This window comes from Tachyglossus aculeatus, chromosome 6 (assembly GCF_015852505.1).
Source record: "Tachyglossus aculeatus isolate mTacAcu1 chromosome 6, mTacAcu1.pri, whole genome shotgun sequence".
Taxonomy (NCBI): Eukaryota; Metazoa; Chordata; class Mammalia; order Monotremata; family Tachyglossidae; genus Tachyglossus; species Tachyglossus aculeatus.
Genome location: NC_052071.1, coordinates 44,498,489 through 44,516,163, shown reverse-complemented (window position 1 = coordinate 44,516,163; position 17,675 = coordinate 44,498,489). Strand labels below are relative to the sequence as shown.

Below are 17,675 nucleotides of genomic sequence, written 5' to 3'. Positions count from 1 at the left end.
TGTATTCATGTCTGTGTCCCCCACTCTAGACTGTAAGCTTGTTGTGGGCAGGGAGTGTCTCTGTTGAATGTTGCAAGCGCACACTTAGTACAGTGCTCTGCACACCATAAGTGCTCAGTAAATACGATCGAATGAATGAATTATTGAGAGGTCAACCCGTATGAGACGGAAAGAGTGATGGTTTGGGCAGTGCTTACCCGGCTGAATCTCGACATTCATGCAGGATGTGAAGGCTCCCACGGCAGCACTGCAGGCCTTCACTTTTTTGGGAGTGGACAGATCCCCGCTTCTCAGCGCCTCGTAGTGCTTCTTGCTAAGGTTCAGTTTATTCTAGTAGGACACCCAAACAGTTCAATTAAACACTCTTTTCATAATAACAACAATAATGATTATTATGATATTTGTTAAGTGCTTTTTATGTTTCAGGCACTTTAATAGGCATTAGGGTGAATATGAGCAAATCGGGCTGGATGGACACGGTCCCTGTTCCACAAGGGACTCACAGTCTCAATCCCTGACAGAGGAGGTAAGTGAGGCTCAGAGAAGTGAAGTGACTTGCCCAAGGTCCCACACCAGACCTTCTGAGTCCCAGACCCATACTCTATCCACTATGCCATAATGATAATATTACTGCTACTACTAATATAATTTGTCAAGTGCATACTCTGTGCTATACTAAGTCCTGGGGCAGATACAAGCAAATCAGGTTGGACACAATCCTGGTCCCTCTTGGGGCTCGCAGACCCAATCCCCATTTTACAGCTGAAGGAACTGAATCCTAGAGAAGTGAAGTGATTTGCCCAAAGTCACACAGCAGACTAGTGGCAGAGCCAGGATTAGAACACGTGACCTTCCGACTCCGAGGCCCGTGCTCTATCCGCTACGCCATGCTGCTTGTCTAACTCAAGACCCTCAGTCCCAGGTACCCACGAGCAGATCTCATTCCTCATTGAGTTCGCTCTGTGAGAAGGACAGTGTTTTATCCCTTTGGTCACTGCCTTTTAACTGCTGGCAAAAATACCCATCTACTAACTCTGGGGTGGACTGACAATATCATTAAAAAAAAAAAACCCAAAATGAGTTGGATACAATTTCTGCCCAGGGAAAATTTGTCAATTGGGTAACACTGAAGCCCAAATTCCCCAGTCTGCTTTACTATGTCTTTTTATTGTTGCACTGTACTCTCCAGAGCGATCAGTACAGTGCTTTGCACACAGTAAGCACTCAATAAGTACGACTGAATGAATATTGACATCAACTTTCACTTCCCAGCCAGTAATAGATTAAGAATTCCCTGGGCCGGGAGTGGGTGGTGGGGATGACTGTAGAAGTTTCCTTCGCCACTCTCCTCATTCTTTCATTCATTCATTCATTCATCCAATTGTACTTATTGAGCGCTTATTTGTGCAGAGCACTGTACTAAGCGCTTGGGAAGTACAAGTTCATACCACAAGGAAAAGGATCTCATTCTTCAGTTTCTCTTGGTTGGTATCTATGAGCTGCAGAAAGGAGTTCCGCTGCTGAATGTGATCCATCTGCTCTTTCATGGTGCCCAGGAGCTTCTCGTAGACTTGCAAGGTTTCCTCCACGCCGGCGACCTCCTCGAGGGCTTCGTCAATGAAGCCCATGAGCTGGGCCACCTGATGCTCAGAGGAGATGACAGACTGCAGGTTGGCCTGTACAACAGAAAGGAGAGGGCAAACAAAACCCCTGGAAATTTCAGAACGGGAGGCTCAAGTGGGTTGGCAAAATGGAGGCTTTTATCCTCCTTCTATACTCTACTATGGAGAACACCCTCCAGTGAATATTAACGTGTCTTAGTTGAAAGAGCCCGGCCTTGGCAGGCAGAGGAAGCGGGTTCCTCCACCACTTGTCAGCTGTGTGACTTTGGGCAAGTCACAACTTCCCTGTGCTTCAGGTATCTCACCTGTAAAATGGGGATAAAGACTGTGAGCCCACTGTTGGGTAGGGACTGTCTTTGTGTGTTGCCAACTTGTACTTCTCACGCGCTTCCCACGCGCTGTGTGCTCTGCACACAGTAAGCGCTCAATAAATACGATTGATGATGATGATTACCTTGTATCTACCCCAGTGCTTGGCACAAAATAAGCGCCTAACAAATACCATCATTATTATTGTTATTATTATTATTAATAGTAATTGTAGTATTTGTTAAGCACTTACTATGTTCCAGGCACTGTTCTAAACTCTGAGGTAGACTCATTCATTCATTCAATCATATTTATTGAGCTCTTACTGTGTGCAGAGCACTGTACTAGGTGCTTGGGAAGTACAAGTTGGCAACATATAGAGACGGTCCCTACCCAACAGCGGGCTCAAAAGCTAATCTGATTGGATGCGGTCCCTGTCCCACATAGGGCTCTCATTCTTTGTCCCCATTTTACAGATGACGGAAGTGAGGTGCAGGGAAGTGAAATGGCTTGCCCAAGGTAGTAAAGCAGACAAGTGGTGGAGGCAGGATTAGAACCCAGGTCCTTCTGACCCCCAAGCCCATGCTGTATCCACTAAATAACAGATTCATCATGATGCATCACACACTTGGATTTGCTCTCTGTTTTTCAGCCCACCCTCAACCCCACAGCACTTATCTGGAATTCAAATCCGGAATTTATTTATTTATATGAATGTTTGTCTCCTCCTCTAGATTGTAAGCCCGTTGTGGGCAGGGAATGTTTCTACCAACTTTGTTATGTTGTACTCTCGCAATAGCTCAGCATAGTGCCAAGCATTCAGTACAGTACTCTGCACACATTAAGCACTCAATAAATATGATCGATTGATGGAGAGGTTAAAGAAAGTGAAACAAATTCAAGAAAGTGATTGCGTTCTTTGCGAGCTTGGTAGTCAAAATTTGCTATCCAAAGGGTTTCGAGATTCATACCCAATTGAAAGTCTATAACTTAAGCTTCTAGAAGCCTAACACCAGATGCTCAGGCCTTTCATGAGGCTATATATAGCTTCTCAAGACTGTAAGCTTGTAGTGGGCAGGGAATGTGTCTGTTAATTGTTGTACTGTACTCTCCCAAGCGCTTAGTACAGTGCTTTGCATGCAGTAAGTGCTCAATAAATATGACTGTTTCTCAAGCAGTTTCATCAGTATCAGCTGATGTGTAGAGTCTCAGGGGCAAACGGGAACCCGCTCCCTGAAGGCCTTCAAAGCCCAGTCTCCTCCACCCAATAATGCCGATTTTTTTTTAATGTCAGAATAAAGCACAACTGCGTAGCAGGGATTATACTATTGCTTTGTCTTAAAAATAAAAAGCACTGAATTAAAAAAAAAACCTCTTAGACTTAATTCTATGACAACTCATTATGGGCAGGGAGTGTGTCTACCAACTCTGTTTTATTGTACTCTTTCAAGCAGTTAGTTCAGTGCTCTGCGCATAGTAAGAGCTGAATAAATACCGCTGATGATAATGACTAAAACGGGTTGATGGTCTCCGTTTGTTAATACAATGGCATTTTCACCGCGTTAGCAAAAAGGTAAATGCGTGGCTACCCCCCATATCCCCATCTCTCTGTGATTCATTTCTCCAGTGATTGCTTAATTTGTGTTTCCTTGTTTGCTGAACTGTTCTAGTAACATTACTGAACAGTTTAGTCCCTAAGGCTGTAGAGGAAACCTAAGGTGATACAGCTTGAAGGAAAGCGGACCCCCATTATCTGGAAAGGTGGAATCAATACTTGCTAGTTACCTTTGACAAGAACTATCAGAGATTAATGACTGGCTTCCAAATGCTAATTGTGTGCTATTCACTGGATTAACACCTTCGTTGAGGAAATCGATTTCTGCATGTTTCTTTTTTATTTCCTCTCTTTAAAAATGTCTGTCCCCTTCCTCCTGTGAAGCACTTGGAGTTATTCGAAACCCAGCCACGTGATAAAGCAATACCAGCTAATGGAAGCGTTAAAAGAAAGGCATACACCTGACATTAACCTAAAGTAAGAGTGAAGAGGACAGAAATGCATTCAGTTCTGTCAGAATTCATATTATTATTTTTATATTTTTGAGGTACTTACTATGTGTCAAGAACTGTTCTATGGGCTGGGGTAGATTTAAATTTATCAGGTTGGACACAGTCCCTGTCCCACCTGGGGCTCACGGTATAAGAGGGAGGGAGGACAGGTTTTGCATCTCCGTTTTATTGATGAGGAAACTGAGGCCCAGAGAAGCAAAGTGACTTGCCTGAGGTCACACAGCAGGTAAGTGGCAGAGGATATTAGAACCCAGGTCCTCTGAAACCCAGGCCCAATCTCTTTCAGCTAGGCTATGCTGCTTAGCCTAAGGGGTTGATTTAAGTTTGTCCTCACAGGAGCCATGAAGAGTAAAGAGGGTCAGCTTGTTTCGATCCCCAAGAGTCTCTTAATTTCCACCACCAAGCCAGAGGATTGTCCTGGGACAGCGCCTCTTGTCGCCTCCTCCCTCCCTGGATCAGTAAACACTCAATAAATACCACTGATTGATTGATGGGGATGCCAAGGTCTTTTTTCTCACAGGCTCTGGGGTAAGTGGTGTCACTGCAGTAGCAGCAAACTGGTAGACAACCCCCAGAATGGACGGAGCAGGAAATGGTGGCACTGTAAATATGGCCCCTCTCTCGTCTGCCATTTAAATGGAGCTCTAAGGAAAATATTACAGTCACAAAATAAACAAAAGCCAGAAGGAAGCAATCTGTGTCCATATGTACCACATGAAAAAAAAAGAAAGAAGGAAGGAAGGAAGGAAGGAAGGAAGGAAGGAAGGAAGGAAGGAAGGAAGGAAGGGAGGGAGGAAGGAAGGGAGGGAGGGAGGGAGGAAGGAAGGAAGGAAGGAAGGAAAGAAAGAAAAAGAAAGGAAAGAAAGAAAGTAAGAAGAGAAAGAAAGAAAGAAAGAAAGAAAGAAAAAGAAAGAAAGAAAGAAAGAAAGAAAGAAAGAAAGAAAGAAAAAACACGTGCTTGGGAGTCAGAGGTCATGAGTTCTAATCCCGGCTCCACCACTTGTCTGTTGTGTGACCTTGGGCAAGCCACTTAACTTCTCTGGGCCTCAGTTCCCTCATCTGTAAAATGGGGATTATGACTGTGAGCCACACGTAGGACAACCTGCTTACCTGGTATCTACCTGAGCGCTTAGAACAGTGCCTGGCACATAGTAAGTGCTTAACAAATACCCTCATCCTTATTATTATTATAACTAAACACTTGGGGGAGTGCAACGAAGTTCTCTATCAATCAATCAATGGTATATGAGTGCTTAGTGAGCGCAGAGCATTGTACTAAATGCTCCAGAGAGAACATTACAACAGAGTTGTCAATTGATCAGTAGTGTTTATTGGCATTTACTGGGTGCAGAGCACTGCACTAAGCATTTGGGAAAGTATAACACAACAGAGTTGTCTACCAATCAGTGGTATCTATTGAGTGCTTACTGTGGGCAGAACTGTCCTAAGTGTTTGAGAGAGTACAATAGACGAGAGTTGGTAGACATAACTCACCTTGAGGAACTTACTTACAATCCAGTGTTTTAAAACAACCCATGTTTAAAAATACCTAACTCTAGCTGTTGCCTATTAATTTGGTATATTTCTATTATGCCTTTGGCAGCTGCGAGCTGTAAGAAAGGGTTATTTTCCTGCAGGACAGAACATTTTGCTGATAAGTACTGTGTTTACAATTGAATGAGGCTTTTCTGTGTGTTTACGTGAGCTTGCTGGTTATGACAATGTTATTTTTGCTAGTGATTGATATTGTTCAAAGAAGCAAAACAATACTCTAGGCTCTAATGTCACTCCTACTCCAAATCCTCATTTTCACTTGCCGAAAACTTTACAAAATTAATCTCCTTTATAGCTGAAACTTTATTTCAGCATCAAAATGATTTCTTATTGTGAAAAGTTGCAGTCGAATTCATTCAGCTGTTTCTGACGGGGAAAAGAAATCTTCTCATTTCAGTGTATTTAGCCCCAGAAATAATTCAAAAATCTACTAAAGTCTAAAGAGTGCGAACTCTGCATATAGTTAGTCCCCTGTGAGAGGTAATCAGTGTTTCAAGTTGGAAGAAAAATCTGTTGGAATGGCATTAAGTCACTCGCAGTTTAATCACTGTCGCCTGGGCATATATGCTAAACCGTTTCTATGAGGTTTTTAATTACATTGCTCCGACTGCTGCATTGCAGAACATTAATGCTGCAGTCCTGAGTTTTCTATAGGCTTAGGGCAGGCTAATGTCAATGGCTGATGTCGATCTGGTAACAGTTTGTCTCCAAGTTGGCACCCAATTGTTTTCCATCTACTGTACTGACTGAGCGCTAACTGTGTGCAGAGCACTGTGCTAAGCGCTTGAGAGAATACAGTAGAACAGAGTTGGTAGACACATTCCCTGCCCACAGTGAGCTATCAGCCTGACATCTCAGGAAAAATTGAGAAGCTGCTTGGCCTAGTGGATCTAGCATGGGCCTGGTGTCAGAAGGTCCTGGGTTCTAATAGTGGCTCCTCCACCCTCTGCTGTGTGACTTCGGGCAAGTCGCTTGAATTCTCTGTGCCTCAGTCACCTCATCTGTAAAATGTAGAGTAAGGCTGTGAGTTCCATGTGAGACATGGACTGCTTCCAACCTGATTAATAATAATAATAATGATGGCATTTATTAAGCGCTTACTATGTGCAAAGCACTGTTCTAAGCGCTGGGGAGGTTACAAGGTGATCAGGTTGTCCCACGTGGGGCTCACAGTCTTAATCCCCATTTTACAGATGAGGGAACTGAGGCCCAGAGAAGTGAAGCGACTTGCCCAAAGTCAAACAGCTGACAAGTGGGTGAGCCGGGATTTGAACCCATGACCTCTGACTCCAAAGCCCGGGCTCTTTCCACTGAGCCACACTGCTTCTTTAGCTTGTTTGTATCTATCCCAGCACTTAGTACAGTTTCTGGCATATAGTAAGCACTTAAATAACCATTAAAAATAAAAATCTCTCTGACTCCAACCCAGCCTTCACCCTTGAAAAGGAGTCAGAAGATTCCCCCAGAACACTTGGGAAATCAAAGATGTAGTCTAATAAGGCTTCTCTCTTTCCTCCCAGAGTCTCTTTTTAAAGTAAAAAAAAAATAAAAGTAGCAGGAAAAGTAAAAGCAAATTAAGACTCAATGAAAATTGCAGGTTATAAATCCCAGGGGAAGGGCAAAGCATAGAAAGGTCATTCATTTCTAAACCATATATATGTATGCTGTTGACCTCCTCTCAGTATTTGGGAACAAAATCCACAAAATCATTACTGAGTTTAATCTTCTGGTGAGGTCCCATTCACCTAAGTAGACTATAAGCTTGTTGTGGGCAGGGAACCTCTCTACGTTACCAAGAGACATATCTTCTTCATTTTCTTGCGCTCTCATTAGCTGAGGGCTACCTGGTTAGCCAAATGGCTGAAAAGTAGATGGAGGAAAAACCAAAATGCCTGGACAATGTACACACTGATAATTAATCACAGAATTATCTAGAGCTTAAATTAAATCCAGAAGATTGTAAATTTCTTGAGGGCAGCGATCATGTCTACTGACACTATTGTGCTCTCCGCAGTGCTTCCTACAATGCTCTGCACAGATTGAGCTCTCAATAAATACTATTGATAGCATTCAGTAGCACATGGGACAACCTGATTACCTTGTATCTACCCCAATGCTTAGAACCATGCTTAGCACATAGTAAGTGCTTAACAAATACCATCATTATTAATTCTCAGCCCTTAGAGAGGAGAGATCATCATTTTGGAGAAGACCGATATTACTACTACTATTACTAATACTACTAATAATAGTAATAATAATGATTATGGTATTTGTTAGGTGCTTACTACGTGCCAGGCACTGTACTAAGCACTGGGCTGGATACATGCAAATTGGGTTGGACACAGTTGCCGTCCCATGTGGGGCTCGCAGTCTCAATCCCAATTTTACAAATGAGGCAACTGAGGCATAGAAAGTTTAGTGACTTGCCCAAGGTCACACAGCAGACAAGTGTTGGAGACAGGATTAGAACCCATGACCTTCTGACCCCCAGGCCTGTGCTCTATCCACCACGCCATGCTGCGTCCCTTGAGCCCATATCAACTAAAGTTGTTATGTAAATACTAAACAACAAGAACAAACTTTTTTTCCATTGCTCGTGTCTCAGTATCTGACTAAATCTTTTCAGCACATATACTTTGGTTTTGCACTTTGGGCAAGTCACTTAACTTCTCTGTGCCTCAGTTACCTCATCTGTAAAATGGGGACTAAGACTGTGAGCCCCACGTGGGACAACCTGATTACCTTGTATCTAACCCAGTGCTTTGAACAGTGCTTGGCACATAGTAAGCGCTAAACAAATCCCATCATTATTATTAATTTTGCACAGAGGGTCTCCTTCGCCCAGTGGAAACTATTAAAAATGGTCACCTGTTAATAAATTATAGCCCTAGAAGGCTAACGAATCTATTAATCCTGAACTTTCTGATTTCCCTCCATGCGTAAGTGAAAGCAGCAGGAAGCAAAATGGCTTGGGAGTAGTGAACAGGGTCTGATCTCTGGAGAAGAACTGCATAGGTAATGATTATAATTCTACTCCTTCCAAAGAAGCCGTCTCTCTGAAAAGCATGAGGATTTAAATTCCCCGGAGAGGCCCATGGTAAACCATATTAAATTAGAAGCTTGGGCTCCAGGTATCACAAACAGTACAAATACCGCCATTTTTCTTTTGCCAGCATTTGTGCACCCATAAATATCAGATTTATGTGACTGCATAGCTACATAACCTCAAATTATAGTCACAAGGTCCTTGGAACGGGTCAGTTCTTGGGCCTCAGACCACAGGAGCAGTAGACTGAGGTAGGAGAGGATGACACTAGATTTCTTACTTTGTTTTTCCCAATTCTCAGTGGGCTTCTGTGCATTCCAGTGTGCTGTGGTCTCAGTATCACTTTCATTCTTCCTTTAAACCAGAGGGCACTCCCCTATTCTTAAGATCATTTTTGCTTGTTCCATTGGGAGGAAGAAATGGGAGAAACCATTTAGGGAAGCAGTTTGGTGGCCTAGCGGGAGTCAGAGTACCTGGGTCACCAACTCGGCTCTGCCAATTGCTTGCTGTGTGACTGGGAAAGTTGCTTCACTTCTCTGGGCCTCAATTCCCTCAGCTGTAAAATGGAGATTCAATACCTGTTCTCCCTCCTACTTAGACTGTGAGCCCCTTGAGAGGCAGGGTCTATGTCCAACTTAATTAACTTATATCTACCCCAGTGCTTAGAACAGTGTCTGGCATATAATGATGTGTAAATAGCTATAATTCTATTTATTCTGATGGTATTGACACCTGTCTACTTGTTTTGTGTTGTTGTCTGTCTTCCGCTTCTAGACTGTGAGCCCATTGTTGGGTAGGGACCGTCTCTATATGTTGCCGATTTGTTCTTCCCAAGTGCTTAGTACAGTGCTCTGCACTCTTCCGCTTCTACACTGTGAGCCCATTGTTAGGTAGGGACCGTCTCTATATGTTGCCAATTTGTTCTTCCCAAGTGCTTAGTACAGTGCTCTGCACTGTAAGCGCTCAATAAATACGATTGAATGAATGAATGAATATAGTAAGCTCTTACCAAACATCACATAAATTATAAAGAGATGCAATCCGCTTCTGAGATCTGTGGTGGAACCAAGTATGTTGTGGGCAGGTGATATGTCTATTTATTGTTATATTGTACTCTCCCAAGTGCTTAGTATAGTGCTCTGAAAACAGTAGGCACTCAATAAATATGATTGACTAATAATAATAATAATTGTGGTGTTTGTTGAGTGCTTGCTATGTGCCAGGCACCGTACAAAGCAGTGGGATAGAAACAAGGTAATCACGTTGGACACAGTCCCTTGTCCCACATGTGGCTCACAGCCTTAATCCCCATTTTACAGATGAGGAAGATGAGGCAGAGAAGTGAACTGACTTGCCCAAGGTCATGCAGCAGACATGCAGTGGAGCCGGCATTAGATGCCAGGGCCTTCCAACTCCCAGGCCCGTGCTCTATCCTCTAGGCCAACTAAGAGTTTTCAAGAAACCATTTCAGGAGCCTGGAAAGAAGGTGGATCTCAGGGCCATCCAAACTCTTTATTCCTTCCTTACCTCATCCAACAGCTGAAGATCTCGACTAAGGCGCTCCACGAAAGCTACCGAGTTGCTCACTAGCGGTTCGTACTCCTCCATCAGTTTCAGCATATCAGCAGATTCTTTCGGGGTCATCTCCTGGTACTCTGTCTCTTCTTCCTGTACTGCGAACTCTGAATTTGCCTTTCGCTCTTCCTGTAGCCTATGGTATCCTGGATAGAGAGAGCAAAGACCTGAAACAAGTCCCCAGGTCCGCCAGAGACTTTCCCAGCCCCTTAGTACAGTGCCCCGCACACAGTAGACACTCAGTAAATACTACTGATTGGACTCACTTTTTTAATGGTGCTCGATAAGCACTTACTATGTGCCAGGCACTGTACTAAGTGCTGGGGTAGATACAAGTTAATCAGGTTGGATATGGTCTCTGTCCCACTTAGGGCTCAGTTTAAGTCTCCATTTTACAAGTGAGGTAACTGAGGCACAGAGAAGTGAAGTGATTTGCCCAAGGTTACATTTAAGTCTCCATTTTACAAGTGAGGTAACTGAGGCACAGAGAATCAATCAATCAATCGTATTTATTGAGGGCTTACTGTGTGCAGAGCACTGTACTAAGCGCTTGGGAAGTACAAACAAGAACCCCCAGGTAATAATAATAAAAATGATAGCATTTATTAAGTGCTTACTATGTGCAAAGCACTCTCCTATGTGCTGGGGTGGTTACAAGATGATCAGGTTGTCCCACAGGGGGGCTCACAGTCTTAATCCCCATTTTACAGATGAGGTCACTGAGGCACAGAGAAGTTACGTGACTTGTGCAAAGTCACACAGCTGACAATTGGCGGAGCCAGGATTTGAACCCATGATCTCTGAATCCAAAGCCCATGCCCTTTCCACCGAGCCATGCTGTTTCTCTAAAGGTTCTGTAAAGGTCCCCTCCCCTCATTAGATGGTCACCCCCCAGTTCCCCCCCAGAGGAACAGACGGTTTGGAAATAATAATAATAATGGTATTTGTTAAGCACTTACACTATGCCAGGCACTGTACTAAGCGCTTAAGGGGTGGATACAAAGCAAATCGGGTTGGACGCAGCCCCTGACCAACGTGGGGCTCACAGTCTCAATCCCCATTTTACAGATGAAATAACTGAGGGACAGAAAAGTGAAGTGACTTGCCCAAAGTCAGACAGCAGTGCTCTACCATCCCAAGCCCTCAGTTCAAGGCATAACATTCAGCATAAACACCATTAGTACTACTTTATAAACTTTACAAAGGTGCAATAAATCTACGATCTTCTATTTCCTGGACTATGGAGCTGTGGATGAGAAAGGGAGGGAAATCTATCCTGCTGTTCAGGGGGCTCTCATCAGGTAGCACTGTTTTCACTGTCAACAGGTGCATCTCTAATGATGAGCTGTTAATTTTTCTATAGGTTTTCCTCGTACACTGGGAAAGCACTAATGGAGCCCTGTGGGACTGAATTTTAACGCTCCATCCCCTAGCACCTCATCCAGGATTGTGCTCCCTGTAGGCAGTAAGAAAATTATCCTGCTTATCATTTGGATGCTGACAGCTATATCCACAATTCCACCCTCAAACAGAAATATAAGAAGCAACCCTGCAGCAATAAAAGCAAACTGAAAACAGCTTCCCACTGTCCAGCTGGATATTAAATTAAAACATTTTGAAAGCAGAAAAAAAGTCAATCAGTGGCATTTATCGATTGCTTATTGGGTGCAGGGCACTGTACTAAGTGCACGGGGAAGTACGGTGCAATAGTGTTTACTGTCATGAATTCTGCCCACAAGGCTCTGTCACTTGTCTGCTGTGTGACCTCGGGCAAGTCACTTAATTTCTCTGTGCCTCAGTTACCTCATCTTTAAAATGGGGATTAAGACTGTTAGTTCCACGTGCAACATGGACTGTGCCCAGGGAAGCAGCTTGGCTCAGTGGAAAGAGCATGGGCTTTGGAGTCAGGGGTCGTGGGTTCTAATCCTGGCTCTGCCAGTTGTCAGCTGTGTGACTTTGGGCAAGTCACTTAACTTCTCTGGGCCTCAGTTACCTCATCTGTAAAATGGGGATTAAGACTGTGAGCCCCCTGTGGGACAACCTGATCACCTTGTAACCTCCCCAGTGCTTGGAAAAGTGCTTTGCACATAGTAAGCGCTTAATAACTGCCATCATTATCATTATAATCCTGATTAGCTTGTATCAACACCAGGGCTTAGTACAGTGCCTGGCACATAGTAAGTGCTTAACAAATCCCATTTAAAAAATACCATTAAAAACAAAGGAGCTTACGCGCTATAGGAGGAGCTGAAATAATTCGGAAATTATGTTTCCTAGCCCACAGATAGCAGTATTTATGGAAAGCACATATGAAGATCTTGAATTAGGGACTGGACAGGAGCCAAGAAGCCAATCTGACTTTACGGACAGAGAACTTCCAGTTTGGCAAATTCGTCAAAGACTGGACATTTTAGTGGCATATTTACAGGGTAGCTAGTCAGGATCAGTTCCTTTTTCCTGTCAAAAGGGGGAACAGAAGCAATGATAGGTCAATGCCCCACTAGAAGTCTGCTCTCAGGCCAAGCAATTTGTAAGCCACAATACTTTCTCACCTCAATAGCCTATGGTTTACAGTTACGGCTATTAAAGGCAAGTTAAACTGCCCGTTTTTCACCTCAGCCAGCAGTGGCAAGGTTGTTCATAAGTAGCACAGGTCAGGGCAGTGAGATTAGTCTGCTCTATAAAGCTTCCTGTAAACATGACCTTCGTGGGATGAAGACTTCCTAATCTTTACATCTTCTTTCTTCTCAAACGACTCCTCCACTTACCACAATGTCCCTGGGGCTTTCACCCCAAACCTTGTCCAAAGAACTCATCCCTGTTCTTCTCTGCCTCTGGGAAGTAGAACTGTCATAGGGAATAAATTAACTTTCCACCCAGCTGACTTCTGCTTTTCATTCTTGTGGAAAGACCAGGGCGGTGATCGGTTCTTCACATGTTCTTCCCGGTCTCTCGAGAGTGCTTCGTTTTCTTTGCAGTTGAAATAATTTCAGTAAAACAGACTACTGGGTGAAGGCATAAAGGGAGCAAGGAGGAAAGTACAGATGTGCTCAAAATTCATAGAGAGAAAAGACGTTAGTTTAGGAGCCCCACCAGCTCAGCGGGGCTAAATTCCAATCCAAATTCTGTCTCCTTGAACAAATTCTTTATATCTCGGACTTTGTTCCACATCTAGGAAATAATAGGGATGGAAATGAGAGTGAAGAATGGGGCCAAACAAATATTGGGGTGGGTGGGGAAACTTCCCCTTGGTCCTGGGACTTTGAGGGGGTCAATTTTTATGGTCAAGGGATTCCCCCCACAGAGCCCTGGACACTCCAGTATCCCCCACATACATACACTCAGGTGGAATACTGAGTGGAAGAGGGTTGGAATGTGGACAACATGGAAATCTGATTCTGGGTAGGGAACAGCTGCAAATAAATTTGGAGTCCTCCTAGCCGCTAATAATAATCACTATTATTGTAATGATAATGATAATTGTGGTATATGTTAAGTGTTTCCTATGTGCCAAGCACTGTACTAAGCGCTGGGGTACATATAAGATAATCAGGTCCCACATAGGGCTCACTGTCTAAGTAGGAGGGAGAAAGGCATTGAATCCCTATTTTGCAGATGAGGGAACTGAGCACAAAGAAGATACGTGACTTGCCCAAGATCATTCAGCAGGTAGGTGGCAGAGCCAGGTTTTGAACGCAGGGCCTCTGATTCCCAGGCCTGAGCTCTTTTCCCTAGGCCTTGCTGCTTCATCTGCTTCTTGTTCTATGATTTCCATAAAGTCTATGGAACAGTATAAAATCAAGACTCCTGGTGTAAGAAATTAGTATTTCCATCACTGCTACACTTGATAACATAACTTCCAACTAACTTGTAAGGGCTAATGGGGTCAAAGGTTGTACAATGTGAGTGCAAAGCACTAGGTAAATGCAAAATGGGACTAGAATGGTGACTGAGAAGTAGTGGCCTGGGCGACCAAATCTGTCAACATGAATTCCACATCTGCTGTGTGACCTGGGGAAGGTCACTTTACTTCTCTGGGCCTCAGTTACTCCAGCTGTAAAATAAGGATAAGAGTGTGAGCCCCATATGTCCAACTTGATTACCTTGTATGTACCCCCACTGTTTGGCACACAGTAAGCGCTTAACAAATACAATAATCATTATTATTATTGTTCTGCCCCACCTCCTGTCCTAGCTCACAAATTGTCTCCCTTGAAATGAACCTGATGGATGGTTCATCTGTGTTGCTCTTATATTTGGATTTTCACCCTTTGTTCACCTCTCCTTAGCACCTCAACACTTATGTATCTATCCATAATTTATTTATTCACATTAATGTCTGTCTCCCCCTCTAGACTTTAAACTCACTGTGGGCAGGGAATGTGTCTTGTTTATTATTTTGTACTCTCCCAAGTACTCGGTACAATGTTCTGCATATAGTAAGCTGTCAATAAATATGATTGATTGATTGATGGTGATTTTCCTAGACTACATATAAGCAATGGGAGTAGACTATTTCTAAGGCCAGAGGTGGTTTTTTTTTTATTTTCTTTCACGGAAAAGTCCTAGAATTGTTTACTTCAGTCCTTCTTAGCCTTCTTAGGCTGTGAGCCCTCATTCATTCATTCAATCGTATTTATTGAGCACTTACTGTGTGCAGAGCACTGTACTAAGCGCTTGGGAAGTACAAGTTGGCAACATATAGAGACGGTCCCTACCCAACAGCTGGCTCACAGTCCCTCCTGCCCCCAACCCTGAGGGACAGGGGCCATGGGTAATTCTCACCTGTGTATTCTCTCCCAGCGTTCAGTACAGTGCTCTGCATATGGTAAGTGCTTAATAAACACCATCCCTACTATTACTCCAAGACTCAATATGGTCAATTGATTTATGTATAGGTGTTAATTAAATATTTGTAATTCAATTTATGTCCTTCTCCCCCTGTTCAAGTCTTGTTAAGTGCCTTGTGGGCAGGGAGCATGTATGTCACATCTTCATTTGGTACTTTCCAAGTGCTAATCAAAGTGCATTGAGCTTAGTGGGCATTTAATTAATGTTATTACGACTACTACTACAACGACTATAAAATTATAATAATAATTAATTATGGCATTTGGTAAGTGCTTACTATGTGTCAAGCACTGTTCTAAAATGGGGGTAGATACAAGCTGATCAGACCAGACACAGTTTCTGTCCCACATGGGGTACAGCCTAAGGGGGAAGGAGGACAGGTTTTGAATCCCCATTTTACAGATGAGGATACTGAGGCATGGCAAAGTGACTTGCCCAAGGTCACACAGCACGCAGTTGGAGGAACTGGGATTAGAACCTCGGCCGTCAGACTTCCAAGCCCATGTTCTTTCCACTAGGCCATGCTGCATCTCTGCGATAGTTTACTAGTAGTGTTAGAAATCAAAACAAGTGGTGGTAGCAGAGGCAGGTGAAAGTCCTTAAACCAAAAAAAAAAAGCCTCCTTCCTCCACTTATCTTTCCTAGTTTAGGGGTTTTGCTTTCCTGTTTTTTGACTCTCACTGGCGCCTGGTGCTTATCATCTCCCCAGCTATGAGAAATACCAAGCCTTTATTCTGATGCATTCCTGTTGGAAAAAAAAAGCCTGGGTTCAGTTTTCAAAACAAAGGCCTGGACTGTGCAAGACTCTATGACCTGGGACCGTATTATCCAGTCCACTGCAGTTTTGGGGCAATTTAAGCAGAATGATGACCAGAGAGGTTGCTAAAATTATTTGATGAGCAAAGGATCTTAGTTCAGAAGGTTATCATCATGACAACAGCTTTACTGAGCAAAGCAGGTGCTTGGTGACTTACACACTAGAAGAGAAGTAGTCCCTGTCTCAAGGAGCAGATCATCTAATGATCTGACCTTTTCCCTTCTCCAGTTTGTTTTTTTTAATGGTACTTGTTCATTCATTCATTCAGTCATATTTATTGAGCACTTACTGTGTGCAGAGCACTGTACTAAGCACTTGGAAAGTCCAAGTTGGCAACATACAGAGATGGTCCCTACCCAACAGTGGGCTCACAGTCTAGAAGGGGGAGACAGAGAACAAAACAAAACATATTAACAAAATAAAATAAATCGAATAAATATGTACAAGTAAAATAAATAAACAAATAGAGTAATAAATATGTACAAACATATATACATATATACAGGTGCTGTGGGGAGGGGAAGAAGGTAATGCGGGGAGGATGGAGAGAGGGAGGAGGGGGAGAGGAAGGAGGGGGCTCAGTGTGGGAAGGCCTCCTGGAGGAGGTGAGCTAACAGTAAGGCCTTGAAGGGAGGAAGAGAGCTAGCTTGGCAGATGTGGGGAGGGAGAGCATTTCAGGCCAGGGGGATGATGTGGGCCAGGGGTCGACGGCGGGACAGGTGAGAACAAGGCATGGTGAGGAGATTAGAGGCAGAGGAGCAGAGGGTGTGGGCTGGGCTGTAGAAGGAGAGAAGGGAGGTGAGGTGAGGGGGAGAGATGATGGACAGCCTTGAAGCCGAGGGTGAAGAGTTTCTGCCTGATGCGTAGGTTGATTGGTAGCCACTGAAGATTTTTGAGGAGGGGAGTAACATGCCCAGAGCGTTTCTGGACAAACACAATCTGGGCAGTGGTGTGAAGTATGGATTGAAGAGGGGAGAGACAGGAGGATGGGAGATCGGAGAGGAGGCTGATACAGTAATCCAGATGGGATAGGATGAGAGCTTGAACGAGCAGGGTAGCGGTTTGGATGGAGAGGAAAGGGCGGATCTTGGCAATGTTGCGGAGCTGAGACCGGCAGGTTTTGGTGACGGCTTGGATTTGAGGGGTGAATGAGAGAGCGGAGTCGAGGATGACAACAAGGTTGCGGACTTGTGAGACGGGAAGGATGGTAGTGCCGTCAACAGTGATGGGAAAGTCAGGGAGAGGGCAGGGTTTGGGAGGGAAGACAAGGAGTTCAGTCTTGGACATGTTGAGTTTTAGGTGGTGGGCAGGCATCTAGATGGTGATGTCCTGAAGGCAGCAGGAGATGCGAGCCTGGAGGGAGGGAGAGAGAGCAGGGGCAGAGATGTAGATTTGGGTGTTATCAGCGTAGAGATGATAGTTGAAGCCATGGGAGCGAATGAGGTCACCAAGGGAGTGAGTGTAGATCAAGAACAGAAGGGGACCAAGAACTGAACCTTGAGGAACCCCTACAGTAAGGGGATGGGAGGGGGAGGAGGAGCCTGAAAAAGAGACTGAGAATGAACAACCGGAGAGATAAGAGGAGAACCAGGAGAGGACGGAGTCTGTGAAGCCAAGGTTGGATAGCGTGTTGAGGAGAAGGGGGTGGTCCACAGTGTCGAAGGCAGTTGAGAGGTCGAGGAGGATTAGGATAGAGTATGAACTATAAGTTAACCACACTGTTTCCTGGATACATAGTACACACCGAATGAATGGGGCTGCTCCCTTATTTCAATGCTTTGACCTGTTTTCCCAGCCGGGAGGGGATACAAAACTGTCTCATATTTGAGTG

At 44.1% G+C, this 17,675-nt stretch overlaps 1 protein-coding gene across 1 annotated transcript in view; it reads right to left on the bottom strand.

The window, feature by feature from the left end:
• LOC119930037 (exocyst complex component 1-like) overlaps positions 1-17,675 on the bottom strand; it is an 88,644-nt gene that overhangs the window by 57,746 nt on the left and 13,223 nt on the right. Inside the window, exons 4-6 of the mRNA XM_038748461.1 lie at positions 10,129-10,322; positions 1,449-1,676; positions 198-330 (exon numbers count right to left, since the gene is read on the bottom strand). Coding sequence (XP_038604389.1) covers positions 198-330; positions 1,449-1,676; positions 10,129-10,322 — 555 coding nt within the window. The remainder of the gene's footprint in view (positions 1-197; positions 331-1,448; positions 1,677-10,128; positions 10,323-17,675) is intronic.